We start from the raw sequence: 20,953 nt of genomic DNA, 5'->3' as shown, positions 1-20,953 counted from the left end.
CACAATAGGAGATGAACATCGCTAGAAGCACAATCCTGTTCGAGGTCAGGTGGTGTACCTGCGTGTCATGGTATCAGAGGAGATCTCGGACGAACTAGTGGATGGGCACCCTGAATCCACGGCAAAGAAATCGACGAAGACTACAATCTCACTGGAATCAGGGGCAGGCACGTCCTGGCCAAGGGCACACTGGTAATCCGAAAGCTCCCTTGACGCCAGGAATCCCCCAACCACAAGATTTTTTATGTCCTCCTCCGTTGCCATCGACACCTGCCATAGAGAACTAGGGACGGGACTCCGTCCCCCTTTGCTCTTTGAACTCATATCTTCATTTACTAAACTAATGGTTTTGGTTTTCATGGTCAGGGTCTTTCTCGGCGCCATAACTGTGACTACCAGGAGCTGGATCTAGATGTGACGACGTCTGCTAGGTCAAGGTAAGCAGAGGAGTGAGCACTACTGCTTTTGTCGGCGGCGGCAAAGGGATGGACCGTCTCCACCCTCGGCTAACCTATAAGGGCGGCTAATACTTGCCAAAAACCCTTATGGACCCTGGGCCAGAGGCCCAAAATTGCTGGTGAAACTAGGTGGACCAACATTTGGGCCCCACCAAAGTCCAACGTAGCCCACCAAAGCGACAGGCGCATCGGTGATTCTGGCCTAGAATCATGAAAGCCAAACCCTGCCATTTCTAGAGTGTGGGGGATGTTCGGGGGGTCGCCAGCCGATCCTAAAACCTCTAGCCTTGAGGCTACGTAAATCTCTCAAATGTTCGGACAGGCTCCAAGTACCTTATTTTAGCGGACGTGTGCCCCTCTGGGGAAAACCAAAAAACTGGTCAGCCCATGGCTGCAACCAAAGTACGAGCTCCTAAAATCTGGAAAAAGAGTTTTATGACGTGCCCCAGCTGGTCAGGCTTTGTCCTGCCGCTTCCGGATAGCAGACATTCACCAGTTCTACCCGTTATTAACTCGATAGAATAGCATGTGACACAGCCCCAGAGGCTTACATGTCAGAGGCTTACATGTGCTCACTATTCACCCAAGTGATCCTTGAGCTTTCAGGATTGCTAGCTTCTGGAGCCACGAACGACCGCACTTGTTCGGAATAAAATTTTAGATCAAGTCGCTTGCATAACCCATAGTTATACTAACTACCCATTGGGTCGAGAAAGGGGCCCAGTAAAAATGCAAGGTCGGATTCGACTAAACGAAAATCTTCAAACCACCCTGATTTAATCGGGACACAGGGTAGTAGTGTTCAAAATCAACAAAAGTCATTCTTTTTCTATTAAACTCTGTTGCATTTTACATCCCCTAGTTTACAATAATCAAAATCTATTAGAAACTACCACAATTATGATAATCCTTCTAAGGATAGGATCAACTTCAGCCACTCAAAGCGATGGACATCTCATGAAGCAGTAGAAGTTGGACGAAGGCGCACCATGACCCTCACTTTGCCTTCAACCTTCATGAGCACGGACGACTGCTTGGAAGATGCCTTCCGAGAGTCCCACCTCGTCGAGCTTCCTCTAACATCCAAGAGGAGGAGAAGCCCCATGAGGAGGGTGGCTCACGCCATCTTCTGCGGCGTCGGGTAGGAGCAAACAGCGTCAAGTAGGTGGCATCAAGCCTCCAAATTGATACACGAGAGCACCCATGTCAAGATCTGTGGGGAAAAGGGCTTCCCTGTAACAACAAGCTACACTTTGCCCTCCAGGATTCCCTACAGATACTCTGACCCGGAGAGCTCCCGAGCACCGATCGCCGGTGAACCCAGCCGTCGTCCCCTCAGTGACTAGGGCAACCAATGGTATTGTTTCTCCCCATCTTCATGGAACTACCTCTAACACCATAGGAGAACGGCCACCACCAGGCCACTATGGAACCCGATCTTGAAAGCTTTCTCCCAGCATCGGCGCGACCACCGAAAATTGCCATGAACCATAGCGCACAACCAGAATCGCCACTCTCACACTCTGTCTAAGGCTAGGGGATTTGGGGGAAGAAAGGATGGGTGAAACTCACTGGCCTCCCTACCCCTTGCTTAAATAAGCGCCCTAAGAATGGTGGTAGGCGAGTGGGTGGGTGGCATTAAAAACGCACTTAGGTATCGAGAGGGTTCCACAAAGTAAAAGCATGGGATACGGAACAGTTCGAGTTCCCAGGCACCACTATCCTTATCTTTTACAGGATTCAATGATGCGCATGTGATGCATTCAAACAAGAGGGAGACTTCCACCCGAAGGAATCCCGAAACTCGAGAAGGCATTACTGCTAGTCAATGCGACACACATAGTCGTCTCGATACTCAGGACCTTCTGACTGTATTCAAGCATCTCGGTACTCGAGAAGTGTTCATCAGGACCTATGGTACCCGAACGTTATAGGGACTCACGGCACCCGAATGATGGTACAGCTCTACAAGCCTGTCATTAAATCCTGCGAGGGATACTATCAGAGATATGGGCCCGGGGTACCCTCACCGACCATATATCTGGCCCATCAATGGAGCACGACAGAGGAGGAATCCCGCGAGGACTAAGCGCATCCACCAACTTGGAGATCATGACATATCAAGGATATCTGCCGCCATCACAGCTATGGTAGGATAGAATTGAATTGTTGTAACAAACTAGGAATCCAATCTGTAGCGCCGATCGCCCTCGTTGTAACCCTACCCCTCTGCCTATAAAAAGAGAGGTAAGGACTCCACGATCGTCACATCCACCATGACACCAACGCCTCATTCTAATCTACCTTGTAGCTAGGAGCAACAACCCCTGTAACCGAGTATATGAATACAAGAAGTAGCAACTGGACGTACGGCTTTTACTCGCTTCCTGGGGGCCTGAACCAGTATAAATCTTTGTGTCTCGTGTGCAACTATCTAGATCAATCTACGCGATCACGTTGCTAGGCATTTGTGGCAGAACCGCCTAATCTAATGCCTCCTAAGAGTACTTGTCTTACATTAGACACTAAGTACTCAAGGGAGGACACCAAATTACGTAGTTCCATCAAGCACACCCTAAGGGAGAACCCAAAAATCCATATTTTTCCATCAGGATCACAAATGAGAAAATAAAGCTTACAACATTCTTAAATCATTTCTTACATTACTTCCCATGCAGCATCAGAGTATAATATTTATTGTTTATAATAGCAGAATATGATCATGCTATCAGAGTTATGAACAATTTAATTTAACAGCAGAATATAAACATGTGAACAAAGTTACAGCGGAAATAAACATCTATTTATGACATGGTGAAGTACTGATATATAACTACGATAACAGATTATAAAACTTCTATTTATAAAAACATTTAGTGAGAGTTATAAATAAAACTATGATCGCAGCGTAAAGGAATCCTCTCTGAGCCCAACAGGAGGAATCCACACCCAAGAGTTAGCTTTAGCATCCGCTTGTCACCTGTAATAGGGGAAAATAAAACCCTGAGTACTCAATCGTACTCAGCAAGACTTACTCGATAGGAGGAAAGAAAAGACTCCAAGGGTATGCAAGGCTATCTGGCTTGTGGGGTTATTGCATCTACAGAAAGCATTACTAAGCGTGCGTCCTTATATTCAATTTTTATTAGCAGTCAGCATTAGTTCATTAACTAACCATTCTATGTAAGCACCTATGCTACTTTCAAGCAGGTGGTAAGCAATCAGAATTATTTTACCATCTTTCATCTTCTAGTTCTTACTACGTTGCTAGACTTTAGACAACTCGTACCGGATTGCTCGGCGATTTGCAAATCAATGTGCCTAGCTGGGTACCCTGAAACACACGCCCCGCTTGTACCCCAGGCACAAGTAGGACCAAACTACCATCCTCCTATCACGGGGTCTAGGTCCTCGTCCAAACTTAGACTCCAAGACCCCGCTCCTGAGTCCCAGACTCAGTGCAGTGCTTAGACCTCCACCATCCCTGCCTCTAATCAGTCGGTCCGGAAAGAGCCGGAACCCATGACAAGAGAGCAATGAGTCTTCCCGCGCCCATACACAAGTATGTGTTCAGGATAATAAGTCTGTGACCTGTCTAGAACCCAATGCAATAGCCGGTCCTTAACCGACACAGGCGGAACAAATGCAATCCGAGCCTCGCTCGAATGCCAAACCAAGTCCAGATCCAAAGTACCATTCCACCCGGTCTCCAATTATCATTCATATATATTCTAGGTGATAATAATATAGTAGCAACAATAATATATTTCCTATCTCTCGTGAGTGACAGGCAATCACTCGACTTCTACCGGGGTCCTGTAGCATAGCAATCTACACGATCCTGTCATACTAGTAAGACTCATAGGATATATATATATATATATATATATATATATATATATATATATATATATATATATATATATATATATGCAAGTGGGTTTCATTCAACTCCTTGAAACTTAATGCACAAATATAATATAAAGTGTAGAAAAGTAAAGGTTATGCACCGGGGCTTGCCTGAGTAAGATATAACCAAAAGTTAGCATTCCATCTTTGGGACATAATCACCATAGCACCATCTTTTTGGTTAAACACCAGGTCCTCCGGTTGATCCATCGATTCATCATCGTTCCTATTATGATATGCAATGTAATGCAGAGATGATGCAACAGATAATTAACAAGGTAACAACAACTCTTAAAATAGAGTACATACTATTAACTAACAAGCTAGCTCTAATGACTAACGTACTAATCTACGTATCAACATCATCGAGAAAGGTGTCATTTCCCAACAAGTGTTTTAGTTATAAAAATCCAAGGTGTTTATTTATTTCATTTATTTGATTTACTATATATTCAAACTAGGGCTCATTTGCTATCTTAGCAATTTAATTTCTCTACAGCTGCAAAAATTACAGTGGACACCTAACCATATGATGAACCTACCATAAAAATTTCATAGCATTTGGACTAAAGAAACTAATTTAATTAATTACAACAAACATTAGATTAATTTTTAAGACAATTATCTTGTACTAAAGCATATGATTTTATGTGTTCACTGTGTAGTACAATCTGTGTAGAGTTCAACAAAATTGGATTTGTGATTTTACGATTTTATTTGATTTACTACGGAATTTACAATTTTTAGCCGATTTAAAGGAATTAATAAGAATGAGAAAAAGGAAAAGGCTCCGCAGGCCATTTCGGCCCAAGCCAGCCCAATCCGACGGGAAGCCGGTCCAGCGCAAGTGGGCCTCTGGCCCACGCGCGGGAGTAGGCCGACCCAGGAGGGGAGGCCCAGGGCACGGGCGTGTTTTGCTTAAAGCCCCCGATCTATTTTTCTAATCATCAAACCCTATTTGCACTATTCATTACTCCCTCTGTCTTATCACAATAACCCCTTATAATGTAGAGCGGGGACTGACAGGCGGAGATTGATAGGCTGATGAGCTTCCCTAGGTTAAGGCTCATCCATAGAGGGCAGAATCGTGGCTGGGGATGGTCTGTAGCGTCGGGGCTATGTGAGCCGACGACGTGACCATGGCCGCGCACGGCGGCGAGGCTACGGCTGGCTGGCAGTGGATGCTTCGCATGCATGCAAGTGCGCGCCGGCGTCGAGTGGTGACCACGGAACTAGGGCGACGGCATCGGGTAATTGGGCACGGTCGCACACGCCCGTCCGCGTGCAGACCGGTGGCGGCGGCAGTTCATCGGGACGATGAGCTCGTTTCGGCGCAAAGATGAAGTACTAGAACCAAAATGCAATGCGATGAGCAATGGGGGCTTACCATAGTCCTAGCCGAGGGATGGGTTGTGGCAGAACCTCCTAAATTATAGGACCCACATGCACCTGTCACTGTCCAACGACCTCTGACGACTATGCATATGTTCCCGATAACTTAAGAAGACTGTCGGGTGTCCTCGGAGAACCCCGAATCATCCACGATTTCCGAGCAGGATCCCATTACAGAGTCATTGCAGTATTACAACAGTTTATTCAAATATATACATCAGAGAAACATAGCGGAAGTCTTACAATAACTTAGTTTACAAACCAGTTGTTTCAAAACTTACAAACTAAGTTCAATAAATATTACAAACCATAGTAGTGGAGTGGCATTAGTAACATAATACAAAACACCCAATTAAAGTGCCCTGCCCAAGGGCCACACATTTACTTGTCGTCATCTATTTGAACAATAGTCATGTAGCATGGTCCAAAGCAGACCTGCTCATGAGGCTCACCTGCAACAAGGGTCAACGAACCCTGAGTACAAAAGTACTCAGCAAGACTTAACCGAAGTAAAACTGATAAGACACAGGAATGCAGGCTCAGGGATTCAAGGTAAGGCTTTAGCAAAAATCAAAGTTCTTTTGCGTAAAAGCTCTCTACAAGATTCTTTCTTTCGACATTAAAACCTTTATCAAGATCATATATGAATCTGCCATGATCCGTATTGAGACCATGAACTTCATATTAAACTCTTTCTCAACACGTACTCAAGTTCCAGTTATTTAACTACGACGATGAACAGTTAGTTGAGTCTCTATAACCGAGGAGCAACGACGATTCGAACCGATTAAACCCAGCTGGGGGTTCCCGACCACACGACATATGCAGGTCCCTGACCTACATATACCAACCTATCCTTAGGTCCTCTAAAACAAGAACGGGTCTGCGCCACCCGAGAGCACAGTACTCCACCAATCCAGCCCATTACCACATGGGTACATGCTACTCCCGCCATCTCTCCACTCCCAGTGCGCGAGTAGCCTTTCTCGTAATAGAATAGCCAAGTTATGGCTTATCGGAGTATGTGGTTAGTAATACAAAGTCTCACCTCATGCAGTTCAACAACGGACGGGCCTCAATCGACATAGGTGGAAAGAACCCGCTCACAAGACATCCATGTCTTGTGGCTCTCACACACCGAGTCCACCCGGTCTAAATTTATTACTCCACCGAATCATATCTCATGATAACATAAATAACCAAACATATCAAAATCCTAGGTAATCCTCACAGGTGATAGGTAATCACCCGACGTTTATTGGTCTAAGCATAGCTAAGCATAACTAAACATTCTCGGATTGAAACGGTTAACAAGGTAGATATGGGAAAACAAGGTTGGTAATGCACCAATTAGGTTTTCGCTCAACTCCTAATTACTTAATGCAGTACTAAAAAGCAAAAGCGATATAAATTTGTAAAACATAAGGTAGGTTTAAATGCATTCGGGGCTTGCCTTGGTTAACGGAAAAGTCCGGTTCCGGAGACGTTCCACAATTATCAAATCCGACCTCAACAGACGGATTAACTTCCTCCACAACTTGATTGACTACCACATTCTCGCTTTCGTTCACTACACGTATTAACAATGCCATGTTTAACATGATGCGAGATATAAAACATGATGCTTGATGATGGATGCAAAAGTTATTAACTTGAATACAACTTTCCTTCGCGGTACAGTTACAAGTTAAAACTAACTAAACCTTTTTCATAAACACAAATACTTACTTTAAGTACCAAGAATTATTTTATACTAATGACCCAAAGTCAACACTCAATCCAAAAATTTAAACAAAAACCTAAGTCATTAAAGGTTAATATTTGCTTTTATGAATAAATTATTTAATTAAAAATTATGAAATAAATCAACTTGTTCCAATTGAGCTCAAAATTTTTTTAAAGGTTCATCCCATGATAACCAAGTGGCAAAACAATTTTCATAATTTTTAGATAAATATTTAAACCTAGAAAAATCATGGAAACTCATTTATTAATTAATTGAGCAATTTTTATCACATTCTAAAAGTACTAAAAATCAACAATTCATATTTTTCCTAAAAATTTTATATCACAGAGAGGTCACACAAAAATTTTCATAATTTTTGGAGCTCTAATTAATTCTACACAAAAATAACAAAAACTTACACTATTCATTTATTTCTGAAAAATAGAAAATCCATTTCAAATCAAACCGCCACTGACAGGGTGACCCCACCCGTCAGTCCTCGCTGACCACGGCGATGAGCCCTCTGACCGGCGATTTCTCGCCGCCGGTGAGACCAACGGCGATGGCAAGGGTACCAACGTGTTGCACTGATCACAACTCAAACCGAGCTCGACGCCGGCCATGGCGGACACGGCCGAGCGGCTGCGCTACGCCGGTGAAGCAAAGCCGGTAGCGATTAAACAAATGGCCCAGGAAGACTCAGGAGCTCACCCCGAACACGCTGGAGTCGATGGTCGAACCGGAGGAGCAACGGAGAAGTGCGTCGACGATCACAGCAGCCACGACGGCGCAAGCAACGTCGGCGACGGTACTCCGGTGGCTGCGGTGGACGAAATGATCAAACAACAAGGCACAAAGCATCACGGTAACATGGAGAAGATGGAGCAACACTTCGCAAGGGTAGAGGCTAACCATAAAGCTCCAGCCACGGTGAAACGGAATCACCGGTGACGCTGCTGGCCGCGAGGAAGAAAGGCAACGAGCGGTGCTTCTCGGCGAAATCAGGCACCTAGGCTCGGTGAACTGGGTTCACAAGAAGTAGGTGGAGCTGGGATAGGCTTTGCCGAGGCGGTAAAGGCGCTACGGTGACGGCACAACTCGACGGAGCAGCGGCGGTGGCGACGGGAAAAACAGAGGAAATGAAAAGGAGAACGGCGACTTCGTCGGCTTAAAACGCGACCAGGAAGGACGAAGAAGCCACGCAGGAGCCTTCTCCTTGCCAGCGCGAAGCCGAACGTGGCCACGGCGGCGACTAGAACGCGATAGAAGCTCGCCGTCGGTGAGGTGGCGTCCGCGGTCACTGTTCACCATATTTACAGAATTGCCCTTTGCCCATTTTCTCAAATTACTCACAAAATTGCATGGTAACTCAAAAATCTCCAAAAATAAAAGTTGTTCCAAATTCAAAGTTCTACAACTTTGCCTTTATAACCATACCCAAATTCGGTCTATATTTTGAAATACAAGTTTGAATTCAAAAGGGGACACTTTGAGAATTTACGCCTTTTCAAATTACTTCAAATTTTATAAAACAACTTTGAAAACTCTAAAACCCAACTTTGTACACCATGACAAGCTCTACACTTTTTCTTTTAAGCTCAACCCCAAAATGTGTTTAGATTTTAAATTTGGTTTTCAAGGTAGAATTTAAATACTGGAAATTAGGGTTTTCGGAAATCCAATCCAATACAATGCTTTTAACTTGATTCATTCCCCACAAGTCACACATATAACCATAAATGTAAACTTGTTTTAGTGAATGCATATCCAAGTTTTTACTAAGTCCAATTGATTTGCAATGCATATGATGACATGGCAGGTTTTAGTATTTAAAACACCCGAGGTGTTACAATCTTTCCCCCTAAAAGAACCACCCGAGAGAAAGATACATGCGTGCCTAGATGAGTTCGTCTTCGAAGTTTCGGTTCGCAACAGAGCGTTGACACAGAGCTCGCAGCGCGTTCTAATGAACTTAGGCAAGTTTTTCCGAGCTCCACGTGACGCTCAACACGACTATAACCTACACCATTCTCGAGTGCTCACCTTGGGACAACCAACCGTACAAAAACACGAATCTAGTGTTTAAGAAATTTAATCAAAATTTCAATGCCAAAACGGCATCTTCGTTAGGTTTCCAGACTTAAATCGTTTAGTTCGAGAAGCTGAAATTATATTCCACTTTCAATTATTGAGCTATCAAAAATACCATAGAACAACATCTATTCATCAAATCAACAGTTGCATTTTTACCTACTAAACTTGCACTTCAAATTTTATTTAAGTACCAATTGCAAGTTATATGTTATTTTTGTTTATAATTCAATGTGTGCTTTAAACTTTTAAACCCGAAAACTTGTTTTGCTAATTTCTCTTAGGTATTAATCTAGGTGCTAAGCAAACCGGAGCTAAACAATCCTACACCTGGTATATTTAGTTGGGTGTTAGGAGACACTTGGGCCGAGCCTTGAGAGTCGACTCCTTGCTTTCATTTTCCCTGCGACTCCAAAGGGCTTGTTCTTAGTTAGGAATCTACCAAGGAATTGTTCCAGCTCATCAAACGTTATATAAATTCCTAGTGGTAGGAATTGTTGCAGGCACGGTTCCTGGGTAACCGCCTAAGGGTCTGTTCGTTTTAGTCGAAATCATGCTCTGAAAGATATCCACCTGGAACGACATGCTAATTTATATAGCAATTGAATAGCCGGAACAGATTCTAGCCTCGTTCCGGAACAACCCAATAGCCCCTAAAGCGTGCATAAAGCTTCATGCCACCGCAAATCACAGTATTTTGAGTCACCGAAGCCATCGATCAAGATTCATGAAACCTAACTGGCTAACTGTGTACGGAGTAGATTATTTCGGCCAGCAGCTAGACCCGGTGTCCGGGAGACCGGGGCCATAGGTGTAAGAACCAAGACAAGAGAACAATTCTGGAATGATTCCAGCGTCCGGCAGAAATCTGAGTGGCTCCAGTCCCCGTCGCCCCTGCGCCCAGCGTAGCACATCACTGGGGCGCGTTGGTAACCCCGTCGACGTCCTCGCGCTTCTCGCCGTGCATAGGTTTCCTCACCTCTTATTCGCGCCACGCCACGCCGATGCCAGTGCCCACACACTGACACACACCGCTGCGTCCACCTCCCGCTCTGGCCCCCAGACCAGATCACCACGGGCATGGAAACCTCGTCGCCTTCACTCGCCTCGTCGCCGGGAGCCACGCTCTCCGCCGTGATCGCTGAGGACCGCCGCCGGGAGGCCCGCCGCCGCCGCCAGGGGGCCTTCGGACAGGGCGGTCTCCTCCCGTACCTCGTCCCGGCTTGCGGGCGTCCGGCCGGCCAGATAGGCGGCAGGCCGCTGCACTCTGAGCTCATGATAAAACTGCACCGCTGGGGCGCCACCTTCCTGCCCAAGGGCGGCGGCGCCGCCGTCGCGCGCGAACACGAGGCGCGGCGCCGCGCGCCAAGCCCGCCACCACGGCCTAGACCGTCGATGGAACCGGCTGCAGCGGCGGCGGCGGAGGCGGAGGCGGTGCCGCGCCACGAGGCGCCCGCCGTGAGTGTCCCCGCGAGGAGGCCTTTGAGGGAGAGAGAGGAGCCGGCGGCGGGATCCAAAGCCATTGCCGAAGCGGACATGTCCGCCGGCGAGGGCGCGGGGAGCAGCGACCGGGCGACGCCGTTCGCTACCGTCGCGGGAGGAGGTGGGGGAACCTGGCTCAGAGTTTCGCCCAAGACGACAGTGAGATCTCCGTCACTGCAGACGGACACGAGCAACGAGTCCCCTCGGTCCCTCGCCGACTCCCCCGCATTGGCCGCAGTGGCCGACGACAAGTACATGTGGGCGGACAAGTACCGGCCCAATCTCCTCAACGAGTTCATCTGCAACAAGACCGTCGCCGACGAGCTCTACCAGCTGGTGATCACACGACCACATTGCAAACGTTGCTTCGAGTTGGCTTGCAGTTTCGTCTCAGAGCAGCTTTTAGGATTGTGGTGAAGTTCATTTGAATTTGATACATGGACAAGTTGGTTTGTTGCATGCAGCTTGTTGCACACCAGTGCAGCCATTTCATCTTTGAAGGTCCGCCGGCGGTTGGGAAGAGAAGCATGGTACTGGCACTTATAAGGGATGCTTTTGGCCCTCATGATCTCAGACTCAAGGTCACTATTACAAACTTGGCTTAAGTTACTAATCCTCATTCTAATCTAACAAGCTAAATGGCTAAACCTTGGTTTTCACAATTGCTTATGTTTGGTTCATTCTGACATGACGCAGATAGAGGAACAGACAAAGAGATTTGAGCTGAAGGTATTTTATATGCAAGAACGCGGTTTCCCATTTTTTAAATCCCTTGTCACTTTCGCTAAAGTTATCAAGTTCCTTTTTTCCTTCGTTGAAGTGACAAAGTTGTTGCTATTGTTGTGAATTCATAAAATGCAACCAATTCTAGAATCATCACTGACCTATTACCTATTTGACACTACAGGGAGAAGTTAGAAAGCACATCGATGTCAGAGTGAAGACCTCCGAGCATCATGTGGAGGTGAGCTTGGCTGATTTACATGGCTATGAGAAGTACGTCATAACTACTTTGTTGAATGAATCCATCCCATCACCAAACTCAGCTTGTGACCATACTAACTGCAGAGGTAACATGCAATATTTTGTTAATAAAACTAGGAATTTCAAACAATTACATGCTCAGCATTGATTTGGCAGCATTTTTACTTTGTGTGTTCAAGCATCAGTTGTTTACATACGTGCAGTGATTGTTATCCATGATGCTGACAAGCTCTCGTCCGATCTTCAACATTATATCGGTTGGTTTTTGGGGAGGTATGCCGGGTGCAACAAAATCATTTTCTGCGGTTCTGATGCTTCTAATCTTGAAGGCATCAAACATCTCTGTAAGGTTGTGACTCTTCAGCCACCTTCCTTTGACGAGGTACTTCACTACACAACTTGTTGATCAGTGTTATATCTACGATTTTTTTTTCACTTATTGCACTAGACTGTTTGCTGAAAGATGGTTTGCTCTTAGATAATAAAGGTTCTGGAGTACATTGCAACGCAAGAGACCATTGATTTGCCTCGTGATCTTGCTAGGAGAATTACAGTTGGCGCAAGAAATAATCTCCGACAAGCAATACGCTCTTTTGAAGCTACTTGGAAGGCATAGTAAGCACCTTAAGTAGATATTTCATCTTCCATTTTATACATAAGAAATAAAATTTTAAATTCGGATAGTAGGAATTTGGAGTTGTCATAATATTGGTTTGCATTTTTTTAGATGAAGTATAAATTCTGGCCTCTGCGCCAACTCGGATGCACAGCCATTAAACTTTCAAACGTCTAAATATGTGTGCTGATATTGCCATGTGAATAAAAAAACAATTGTGTATTATAGTTTTACAATGTGACTTTACTCCCCCTTGATTTCTGAACATTGCAAGTGGTATGGCATTTTTTTCCCGTAAAATACTGATCATTCATCAATTAAGGTGTATGTATATTTTTTCATTGTTGAGATGATTACGTTTTGAAACTGTGTTTGTATGACATTCTTTTTTCCCATAACAGTTATTGATCATTCATCAGTTAAGGTGTATGTATATTTTGTCATTGTTGAGATGATTAAGTTTGAAACTGTGTTTGCACGACATTCTTTTTTATGGAAGTTACTGATCATTCATCTCAAAGGTGCATGTATATTTTGGCCCTTGTTGAGATGATTACTTTTTTGCATAATGCTGAAATGAAGTGGCTGTTGGTGGAACTTCTGCATTTATCAATAAATCCACTTATAAACGCAGCTACCCGTTCATAGACGGTCAAGTTATTTTGACAGGATGGGAAGAGGAAATCTCTAATGTGGCCAGAAATATCATGGTGGAGCCAAGTTCAAAGCAGTAAACTATTCCTTGTGCCCTGATGTCTCATAGTTTAGCAAATGTGATTCGGGGGAAATGTTTAAACGTCTTAAGAGAAATGTTTTGTTTTGCTATGCGTACAGACTGTTTGCTATCCGGGGAAAGATCAGAAAATTGATTGAACATGATGTGTCACCTCATTTCATTTTCTCTGTAAGCTTTGCTTCATTATGAGTCTGTAATTTCTTTATTTCAGTAGCTTGTTTTTGTCAGATTGTATAACTATTCATCCTCCCTTTTTGTTATCCTTTACCCTTGACATGTAGTACCTGGTAGCTGAACTGAAAAGGGACAAGGATGAAGACTTCCAACACAGTGTTGATGAACTGGTCTTGGACTTGGACCATGTAACCAATGTTAGCATCTGCAATGATCGTCCTTTTTTTCATTTTTCAGACACCCATGTTGTGTCGACTGACACACATTGCTTTGTTTGGTTCCATCTGGCTAGTTTAAAGACTGCAAGCTTCTAAAAGGGCAGTGCAAAGGGAACAAATCACCGGAGGCAGATTTGAAAACGAAAAATATGAACATAGAAGATTTTGCCACGGAGGTTCATGACCATGGTGAAACCATGCAATGCTTCATAAAGATTGAAGGTATTAGCAATTCTTTCCATTTCATTTTTTATTCTGAACTTCAGTCTAGTGAAGCAACTTAAACCTTGCGATCCCGGCAGAATTCACCGTGAGGTTCCTGAGCTTCTACAGAACTATAGTGGCAAAGAACTCGAATAGAGGCAGTGCTCAATGAAGAACGACTCATCGCTTGTTTCTAAAGATCCCCTTGTTGGGGCTCTTGTACCTTAGGTAACTAAATAAGATGCGGTGTGTCTAATGTCTTCATATATTGTAAAATTTACCTGTATATGATGATCCCGTTTGTATGCACTTATGCCATACAGTTTCACATACATATCTTACTATCATATAAAAATAAAATTGTAATATGAAAAAAGATGACCTGTGGTTTGCAGTTGCTAATGCAAAAAAACTATACTCATCGTTGAACCGTTAGTCAAATATATTGCCGTATGAATAACATTTCCCTTTTTGGCATGTCAAAATTTCTTTTCGTTTTGAAACACTTTTGGATACTTTTGCTCCTTCGTCTACAGCATTTAATTAATTGTTTAGAATCAAGAATGCACCTGCATCCGTATAATGGAGTTTAAAATTAGTATTGTCCTAACTTTAGAATAGCCATGTTTATGTATGGCTATCAATCATCAGAGTCCTGGTTGGCTGGTTCGAGTGTCTCCTGTTCATAGCTCAAAACTCAGAACGCTGCGGCTTGAACAATTTACAATTCTGATTTTCTGTATTATACTAATGAAAAATATCTACATTTTCGTATCAAAATAAAATATTTACTTTCCATCAATGCATGAATTAGCATGCTTGTACATATCTGTAATTGGGTATGAACGTCTGCTTTGTTCATTCATTCAGCATATATAGAAAATTCACATACCAAAAAAATTCACATTCACATTTCTAAATTCCTGCAACACCCCGGCCGTGAGCTAGCTATCTTCTCAAACCTAACACAACACTAAAAAAACAAAAGAAAAAAAGAGAAAAGGATCTAAACAAGAAGCCGGTGGCCTGGCAGGCACTCGGCGGTTAGCCAAGATGTATGTCACCGGTCAGGGCGCGATTGCACGCCACCGCTCGCCGGGGGTGATGTCGTATGGTCTGTGTCCGCCACCGCCGCCGTGCTGGCTCCCTGATCGTCTACCACGATCGCGATGCGTCCACCGCCGCTGCAGCGGGGCGTGGCAGGCGGCGCGTCCAGTTCGGAGCGGCACACGGGCACGTGGTGTGTGCGCCGAGCCACGAGTCGATGCACGCCGTATGGAACGCGTGGCGACAGACGGTGAGCAGGCGCACCGCGTCGCCCGCGGCGAACTCCGACAGGCAGACCGCGCATTCAGCCTGCCCCGACGCGGGCTGATGCGTCTCCTCGAACCACCGCACCATGGGGAACGTGGCGAGGACCGCGGGGTCCAGACCGGCCGGCTTGTGCGGCGCATGCGCGTCCGGCGTGGTGTCGGCGCTGGCGCTGGCGCCGGACGCGGCGTCCGCATCGGCAGCGGCGCGGAGGCGGCGCCGGCGGCGCAGCCAGAGGGAGAAGAAGTGGAGGAGGTCGCGCAGGAGGAAGATGGAGAGGAAGCAGAGGAGGAGCACGAAGAGGATGAACACGGGCAGCAGCATGGGGAACGACTCCCGCGGCGGCCGTGGCCGCGCCGGGGCACTCGCCGCACCTTCGCCGTGGTGGGCGCGATGGTCGTGGTGGGTGCCATTGCCAAGGAGGCGGCGCGCGGCCGTGGCCACGACCGTGTCCATGGGCGCATGGGGCAGGGACGATCGGGGCCAAGGCTTTTAGGCGTCTCGTGGTGCTCGCGGGCGGGCGTTGGTTGGGCGTCGTCGGTGTGCAGCAGCGGGTGGAGGAGCCGTGGGCTTTACGGTGAGGCGAAGGCGACGCCGGGACGGCACGACACCGACATGTACCGCGCGTGCACGGGCACCGCCGCATGGCCCCCTTCGGCCGGTGGAGACGTGATGCGACGTGTAGGGGAAGGGGAAGGCAAGGCGGGCGAGGTAGCCGCGCGTGCTGCTATATTTGAGCTGCGTTCCCGTTCTTGTTCTCGTTCTCCTTTTCGCCTGTCGCTGGTCGCTGACAGTTGCCGCGCCCACATCTGACAACGACGAGTAGCGAGATCAAACAAGCGCAGTGTGGGCGCCATGCCGGGCTTTTCCCCCTCTATTGGCCTGTTTAGAACGCATGAATATAAAACACACGAATTGAACAAAACATAGGAAAGAGATATGAATGTAGTGTTAAAACAGAGGAATGAAAAACGTAGGAATTTTTAAAACATTGGCGTTTGGAACACAGGAATGAAAACCGTGCTAAAACTTGAGAGTATAAATATTAACTTATATTATTAGGCTTTTATATACAAGATTCTGGCCAGCTTATATGCCACCAGACATGCTAACAATGCCTCACTGTGCTTCATTGCATTGGACTTCGTGAAGGAAAGGAAATCAGGGCCTGTTTGGAACGTAGGAATTTCACATGAATCACACAGGAATTTCACAGGAATCAGTTCAATTTCACAGGAAAAACGCAGGAATGGGGAAAAAATCCCGCATTCCAAACAGGCCCTCAGGAGGTAGAACTAGATGTTCATTTTACTCCAAAACGTACAGGTACAAGAAACTTTCCTTCGAAAAGGAAGTGACTAGTCCTCCATTCCAAACATTGCTAAAGGAGCAAAAATATAGGAATGATGAATCCTTTAGAATTCCTTTGGAATTCCTCCAAACAGCCTCTGTATGCCTCTATGACAACGTCAGAGATTTATCACGAACCCGAGCATTTCCAGTGGTACGGACGGACCTCTCTGCGCTGAACCGATGAGTTAGACAAAACTGGACATTTGCGCCGTCACAAAATGTTGTGATAAAGAAATTTCTTTTTGTGGTTGTGTTTCATACGGTTTTTTGCCCTTTCAGAATCATACGGTTTTTTCCCTTTCGGAAGTTATTGTACTTGGCTAGCTTCCGCTCTCTTCGTGATGCTGTTTTACACAATGGCTAGCACTAGTTTTTTTTATACGCAAAAGACGTCATAGTTCATCTAATCATCTTAACAAAAAAAAAACAAAATTCCAAAAAGAAAATTACAAGCAGTTCTGAAGTCCTTTTCTCCACCACAATCATTGCAACTATAGTTAATCAGTGTTGTTCCTAGTCACCATCGATCATGCAGTAGATGGGAAAGGAGCAAAATTAAAAAACCAAGTGAGATCTAGATGAACGTAGATTGCACAAATGCATGGCTTTTAAAGGTAGCAACAATCGGCCGTCATGAAAAAAGGATCCATTGAAACACTACCATCTATTCCATCGGAACACTACCATCTATACAATTGCGCCCATGGAACGAAATTGAGATGACCAAGGAACTAACAACAGAAGATCTGCCATCACCGCCACCTCCGACGAATGCGAGGATAGATGAAAACCGCTACCCCCTTCTTTCAAGCTTCCATATGTATCAATTTGTAGAGGAATTTTAATAGGGTTTCATGCTTCAAGCAGCGGTAGCGGGACTTCGAGTCCACCCCACCCTGGTGCTAGATCCGCCCCTGCTCGTGATAGCGCTGAATCGGCCACTACGGCCTTTGACGGTTGGATCAAGGAAGTGCGAACGAGCAACGACTTGAGGAAGAGTTAGGGCTAGAGGCACAAGCTAGTGTGGGAAAGCTCGAGCAGCTTGCAGTGATGGAGAGACAACACCATGGAGAGGCTTAAAGAGAAGTAATAAAAACTTAATATGACATTTATATAGGTAGCCACAAAGAAAATGGTAGGTGGGACCTGTGATTAACTATGGCTAACAAAACAACATCACCACATCCCTCTCAGTCCCTCCTACCAAATAAAACAATAGGTGAACATATCTCATCAATCAATCATAGAGGTGGGACGATACCATCGTGAAAAATGAAGTACAGGACCATTCCATCTTAATTCCGAACTAAACACATGCATCAACTCTCGCGGGGGGGGGGGGGGGGGGGGGGGGGGGGGTTGTCTATCCTAGTTTTAATGGTTGACGCATAGAAAAACCATTCCTGAGAACCCCTATTAAGGCCATCAAATTCTCTTCTACTTTTCTTTTTCACAATTTCCTCTCCTACTCCCGTCCTGGATTCCGCCTGTGCCCAGTCCCTCGATTGTTGTTGCGCTCCCTCTAGTGGCATCCACCCCATTGCCCACCCTTCCCATTGCGTGCCTGCTGGTCCTGGCAGCCTCCACCGCATGTTCGTTGTCCCCAGAGGCCTCCACCACCATGCCCTCCCCTGACGCCCTCCAGCGCATCCGCCCTCAGGCGACTCCTCTAGGCACGACCTCCTTCCCCTTGGTGTGCCCTTCTCCTCACAGCGCAACTTCCACCTCGTGCGCCCTGCTTTCCATTGCCTTTATCCCTGGAGTGGCTCCACCCTTCTTCCTCCTTAGCCTCACCACTGTAGGGCCGATCGAGACCCCACTTCTTCCTCTCTGACGCATTTGATGTTGCAAGACCATGATGCACAAAGTGATGTACAGAAATGAGTCTAACTATGGATGTGAGAGAGGAAGAAGAAAAGAAAATAATTATTAGACCCAATGACAAGGTGCCACAAATTTGAGGGGTGAAAGTAGGAGCTATTGCTGGAGCTAATGATTAAATTTGATGGCTCAAAATGTAAGAAGAACCCCAAACCCCAAGTAAAAGTCCTGATTCAGGGGTCATCGTGGAGTTGCTTTAAAAACCTAACACACCATACGTAAAATTCATGCAAAAGAATATAAGACATGGATAGTTACCTGCCATTTAAGGTCAGTGTTACCTCTAGAGATGCCCATAAATTTATTTGTTAAATGTGTATTAATCAGATCATGTGAGTATTTTTCTATTATCATTAATCTATATCTATATACTATATATCTAAGATTAAAAATGATAAAATTCTTTGTTACGTGTCAATCTCTCGTCTATGTCTTTCCCTCTACTTCTTCTCGTATATCTATATACTTTTTTACAAAAAAGTATATCTATCGGGGTATAACCCTGGGGTGTCTCAAGGCATCGATTAGTTAGCAAGCCGAGCGACCCACGATACATCAGCCAACAAAAGCTCGAACGACCGAGGCTCACCTAGTCCAAGAAACCCAGGCCAAGCGCTAAGGCGGGAGCCGGCCACGACCCCTTCATCAGACTTAGCCGCACAGCGTACGAGAAACGCACAACCTCTCCACCGTCCCGACCCCTGGGAAGAACGGGGAGAGGTCGAGCGCACCCAGGCACGCCTGTTCTGACAAGGGTAGGTATGTCACTCTGACCTCGCAAGGACCAAGGGGACAGCGGTCACCTCGGTCCGGTCAGAGGCCATCCCTATGCCACGCAGCTCAGACAAGACAACACTGCCCAAGGCGGTGACGACTGGTACGATAACCACTGTCCAAATATGGGCCGACAAGACGCATGTACGATTCCACACACTATGGGATGGGATCCACGATGAAGGCCTTGACTTAGAGGCCATCCAGACTAGCAGGAGCCACGACCCCAATGATCGGGATCGTGGCCCTCAGCTCCACAAGCCAGCCCAGCGATCGATGACCTAGGGGTGGCTACCGACTCCTGTACGACGCCCCAGGAAACCAGGAGGTGATGACGAAGACCACGATAGAGACCACATCGCATAGGACGGCTGGCGAACCATCCCCATGCCTACAGTGCGAACACGACGAGCACAGTAGCACCACACCACACCATGCCGCGATGTGGCCACAGGACAGTGACGATAACCACGCCCGGACGTGAACCACAAGACGGCGTAGCTTGCAAGCCAAGTTAGCTGGACCTCCCTCAGCCTCATGACCCTTCGGTCCAGAGAACCTCCTTCTCTATACATGCCCTGGCCCCAAACTCTATGTAAGGGCAGCCAGGGCATTCTCCATCGTAGTAGAGCTCATGGTGCTTCCCTTCAGGCAGTCCATCTCCAAGCACTAGCTCTCCAACCTCTTCCACCATTCTTGCACCCCCATTGTCGGGTTCATAAACCTAGGGTCCCTCATGGACCTGCTTCCTAGCAAAGGCTCGGCCCAACAAACGACGTTGTGAACGACGCGCAACTCTTGGGCTGGCCCAAAAATACCTGAACGACAGGCTAGAACAGCGATCCGGTCTCCGACCGGAAGGTCTGGACAAGGAGGAACAATGCTCGCTTCCGACTCTAGGCTGCATCTCCGACCGAAAGGCCTCGCTTCTGACCAAAAGGCCTGGCCGAAGAGGAACAACGCTCGCTTCCGACTCTGGCCCGCCTCTCCGACCGGAAGGCCTGGCTAACGCCGCTTCCAACTCCAACCCACGTCTCCGACCGGGGATGCACCGAACCTCTGCTTACAACTCTTCTCTGACTGGCACAGTCAGAGCCGACTGGGACCAACCGACCGAGGACGCCCGCTCGGTGAGGACCAGGAAACGGGCGGAGCAAGTAAAGCAGGACGTTCAAGTCAACCGCAATACCTAAGACCGTATCCTGTACACCTGCACTACAGTATCGACAGAGCATGGCAGAAGGGCTCCCTGCAACCTTCTAGGCATGTCAGAACCCAAGCAGTGTTGTAGACACCGACGTTTTGCCCTACAGTGTTATGGGCGCCATCAATTCCCATACCAGGCGAACACGGTAAGACTCCCCACATGGCTCCAGGCATCAACAGTGTTGTGGGTGCCGTCATTTACCATACATGGTGAATACGGTAAAACCTCCCACATACGTCTAACAACAACAGTGTTGTGGGCGCCTACCATCATCTTGTACCCGATGGCATGGGCAACAAGACTCAGTAGCATACGCACTCTCTCTCACTTGTAAAGGTCGTCCCCTTCATCTATAAAATGGGATGCGCTCTCTCCCAACAGGGGGATCCAATTTCAGACAACAAAAAAACACACATCGACAATCCAAACAACCAAGG

The 20,953-nt window shown here is 46.5% G+C and overlaps 1 protein-coding gene and 1 pseudogene across 1 annotated transcript; one reads left to right on the top strand and one right to left on the bottom strand.

Moving 5' to 3' along the window:
- The first annotated feature begins 10,382 nt into the window (after nt 1–10,382).
- On the top strand, nt 10,383–14,285 carry LOC136492156 (replication factor C subunit 5-like). Its single transcript, XM_066488275.1, has 11 exons — nt 10,383–11,394; nt 11,523–11,639; nt 11,755–11,787; nt 11,966–12,128; nt 12,246–12,424; nt 12,521–12,657; nt 13,293–13,388; nt 13,493–13,562; nt 13,676–13,765; nt 13,861–14,008; nt 14,089–14,285. The coding sequence occupies exons 1-11, from the start codon at nt 10,657–10,659 to the stop codon at nt 14,160–14,162; spliced, it is 1,845 nt and encodes a 614-aa protein (XP_066344372.1). The 5' UTR covers nt 10,383–10,656; the 3' UTR covers nt 14,163–14,285.
- Nucleotides 14,286–14,836: 551 nt separating this feature from the next.
- On the bottom strand, nt 14,837–15,829 carry LOC136492148 (RING-H2 finger protein ATL8-like; annotated as a pseudogene).
- Between the last annotated feature and the right edge of the window lie 5,124 nt (nt 15,830–20,953).

Source organism: Miscanthus floridulus, chromosome 1 (assembly GCF_019320115.1).
Source record: "Miscanthus floridulus cultivar M001 chromosome 1, ASM1932011v1, whole genome shotgun sequence".
Classification (NCBI taxonomy): Eukaryota; Viridiplantae; Streptophyta; class Magnoliopsida; order Poales; family Poaceae; genus Miscanthus; species Miscanthus floridulus.
The sequence above is the reverse complement of the archived record's forward strand: the minus strand, read 5'-3'. Positions and strand labels throughout refer to the sequence as shown.

Bases quoted from the DNA above. Each gene is read 5' to 3' on its own strand.
- LOC136492156 (XM_066488275.1), top strand. From the start codon at position 10,657: ATGGAAACCTCGTCGCCTTCACTCGCCTCGTCGCCGGGAGCCACGCTC. The intron at 12,129-12,245 runs GTAACATGCAAT...ACATACGTGCAG, and splicing joins TGACCATACTAACTGCAGAG to TGATTGTTATCCATGATGCT. The intron at 13,389-13,492 runs GTAAACTATTCC...CTATGCGTACAG, and splicing joins GTGGAGCCAAGTTCAAAGCA to ACTGTTTGCTATCCGGGGAA.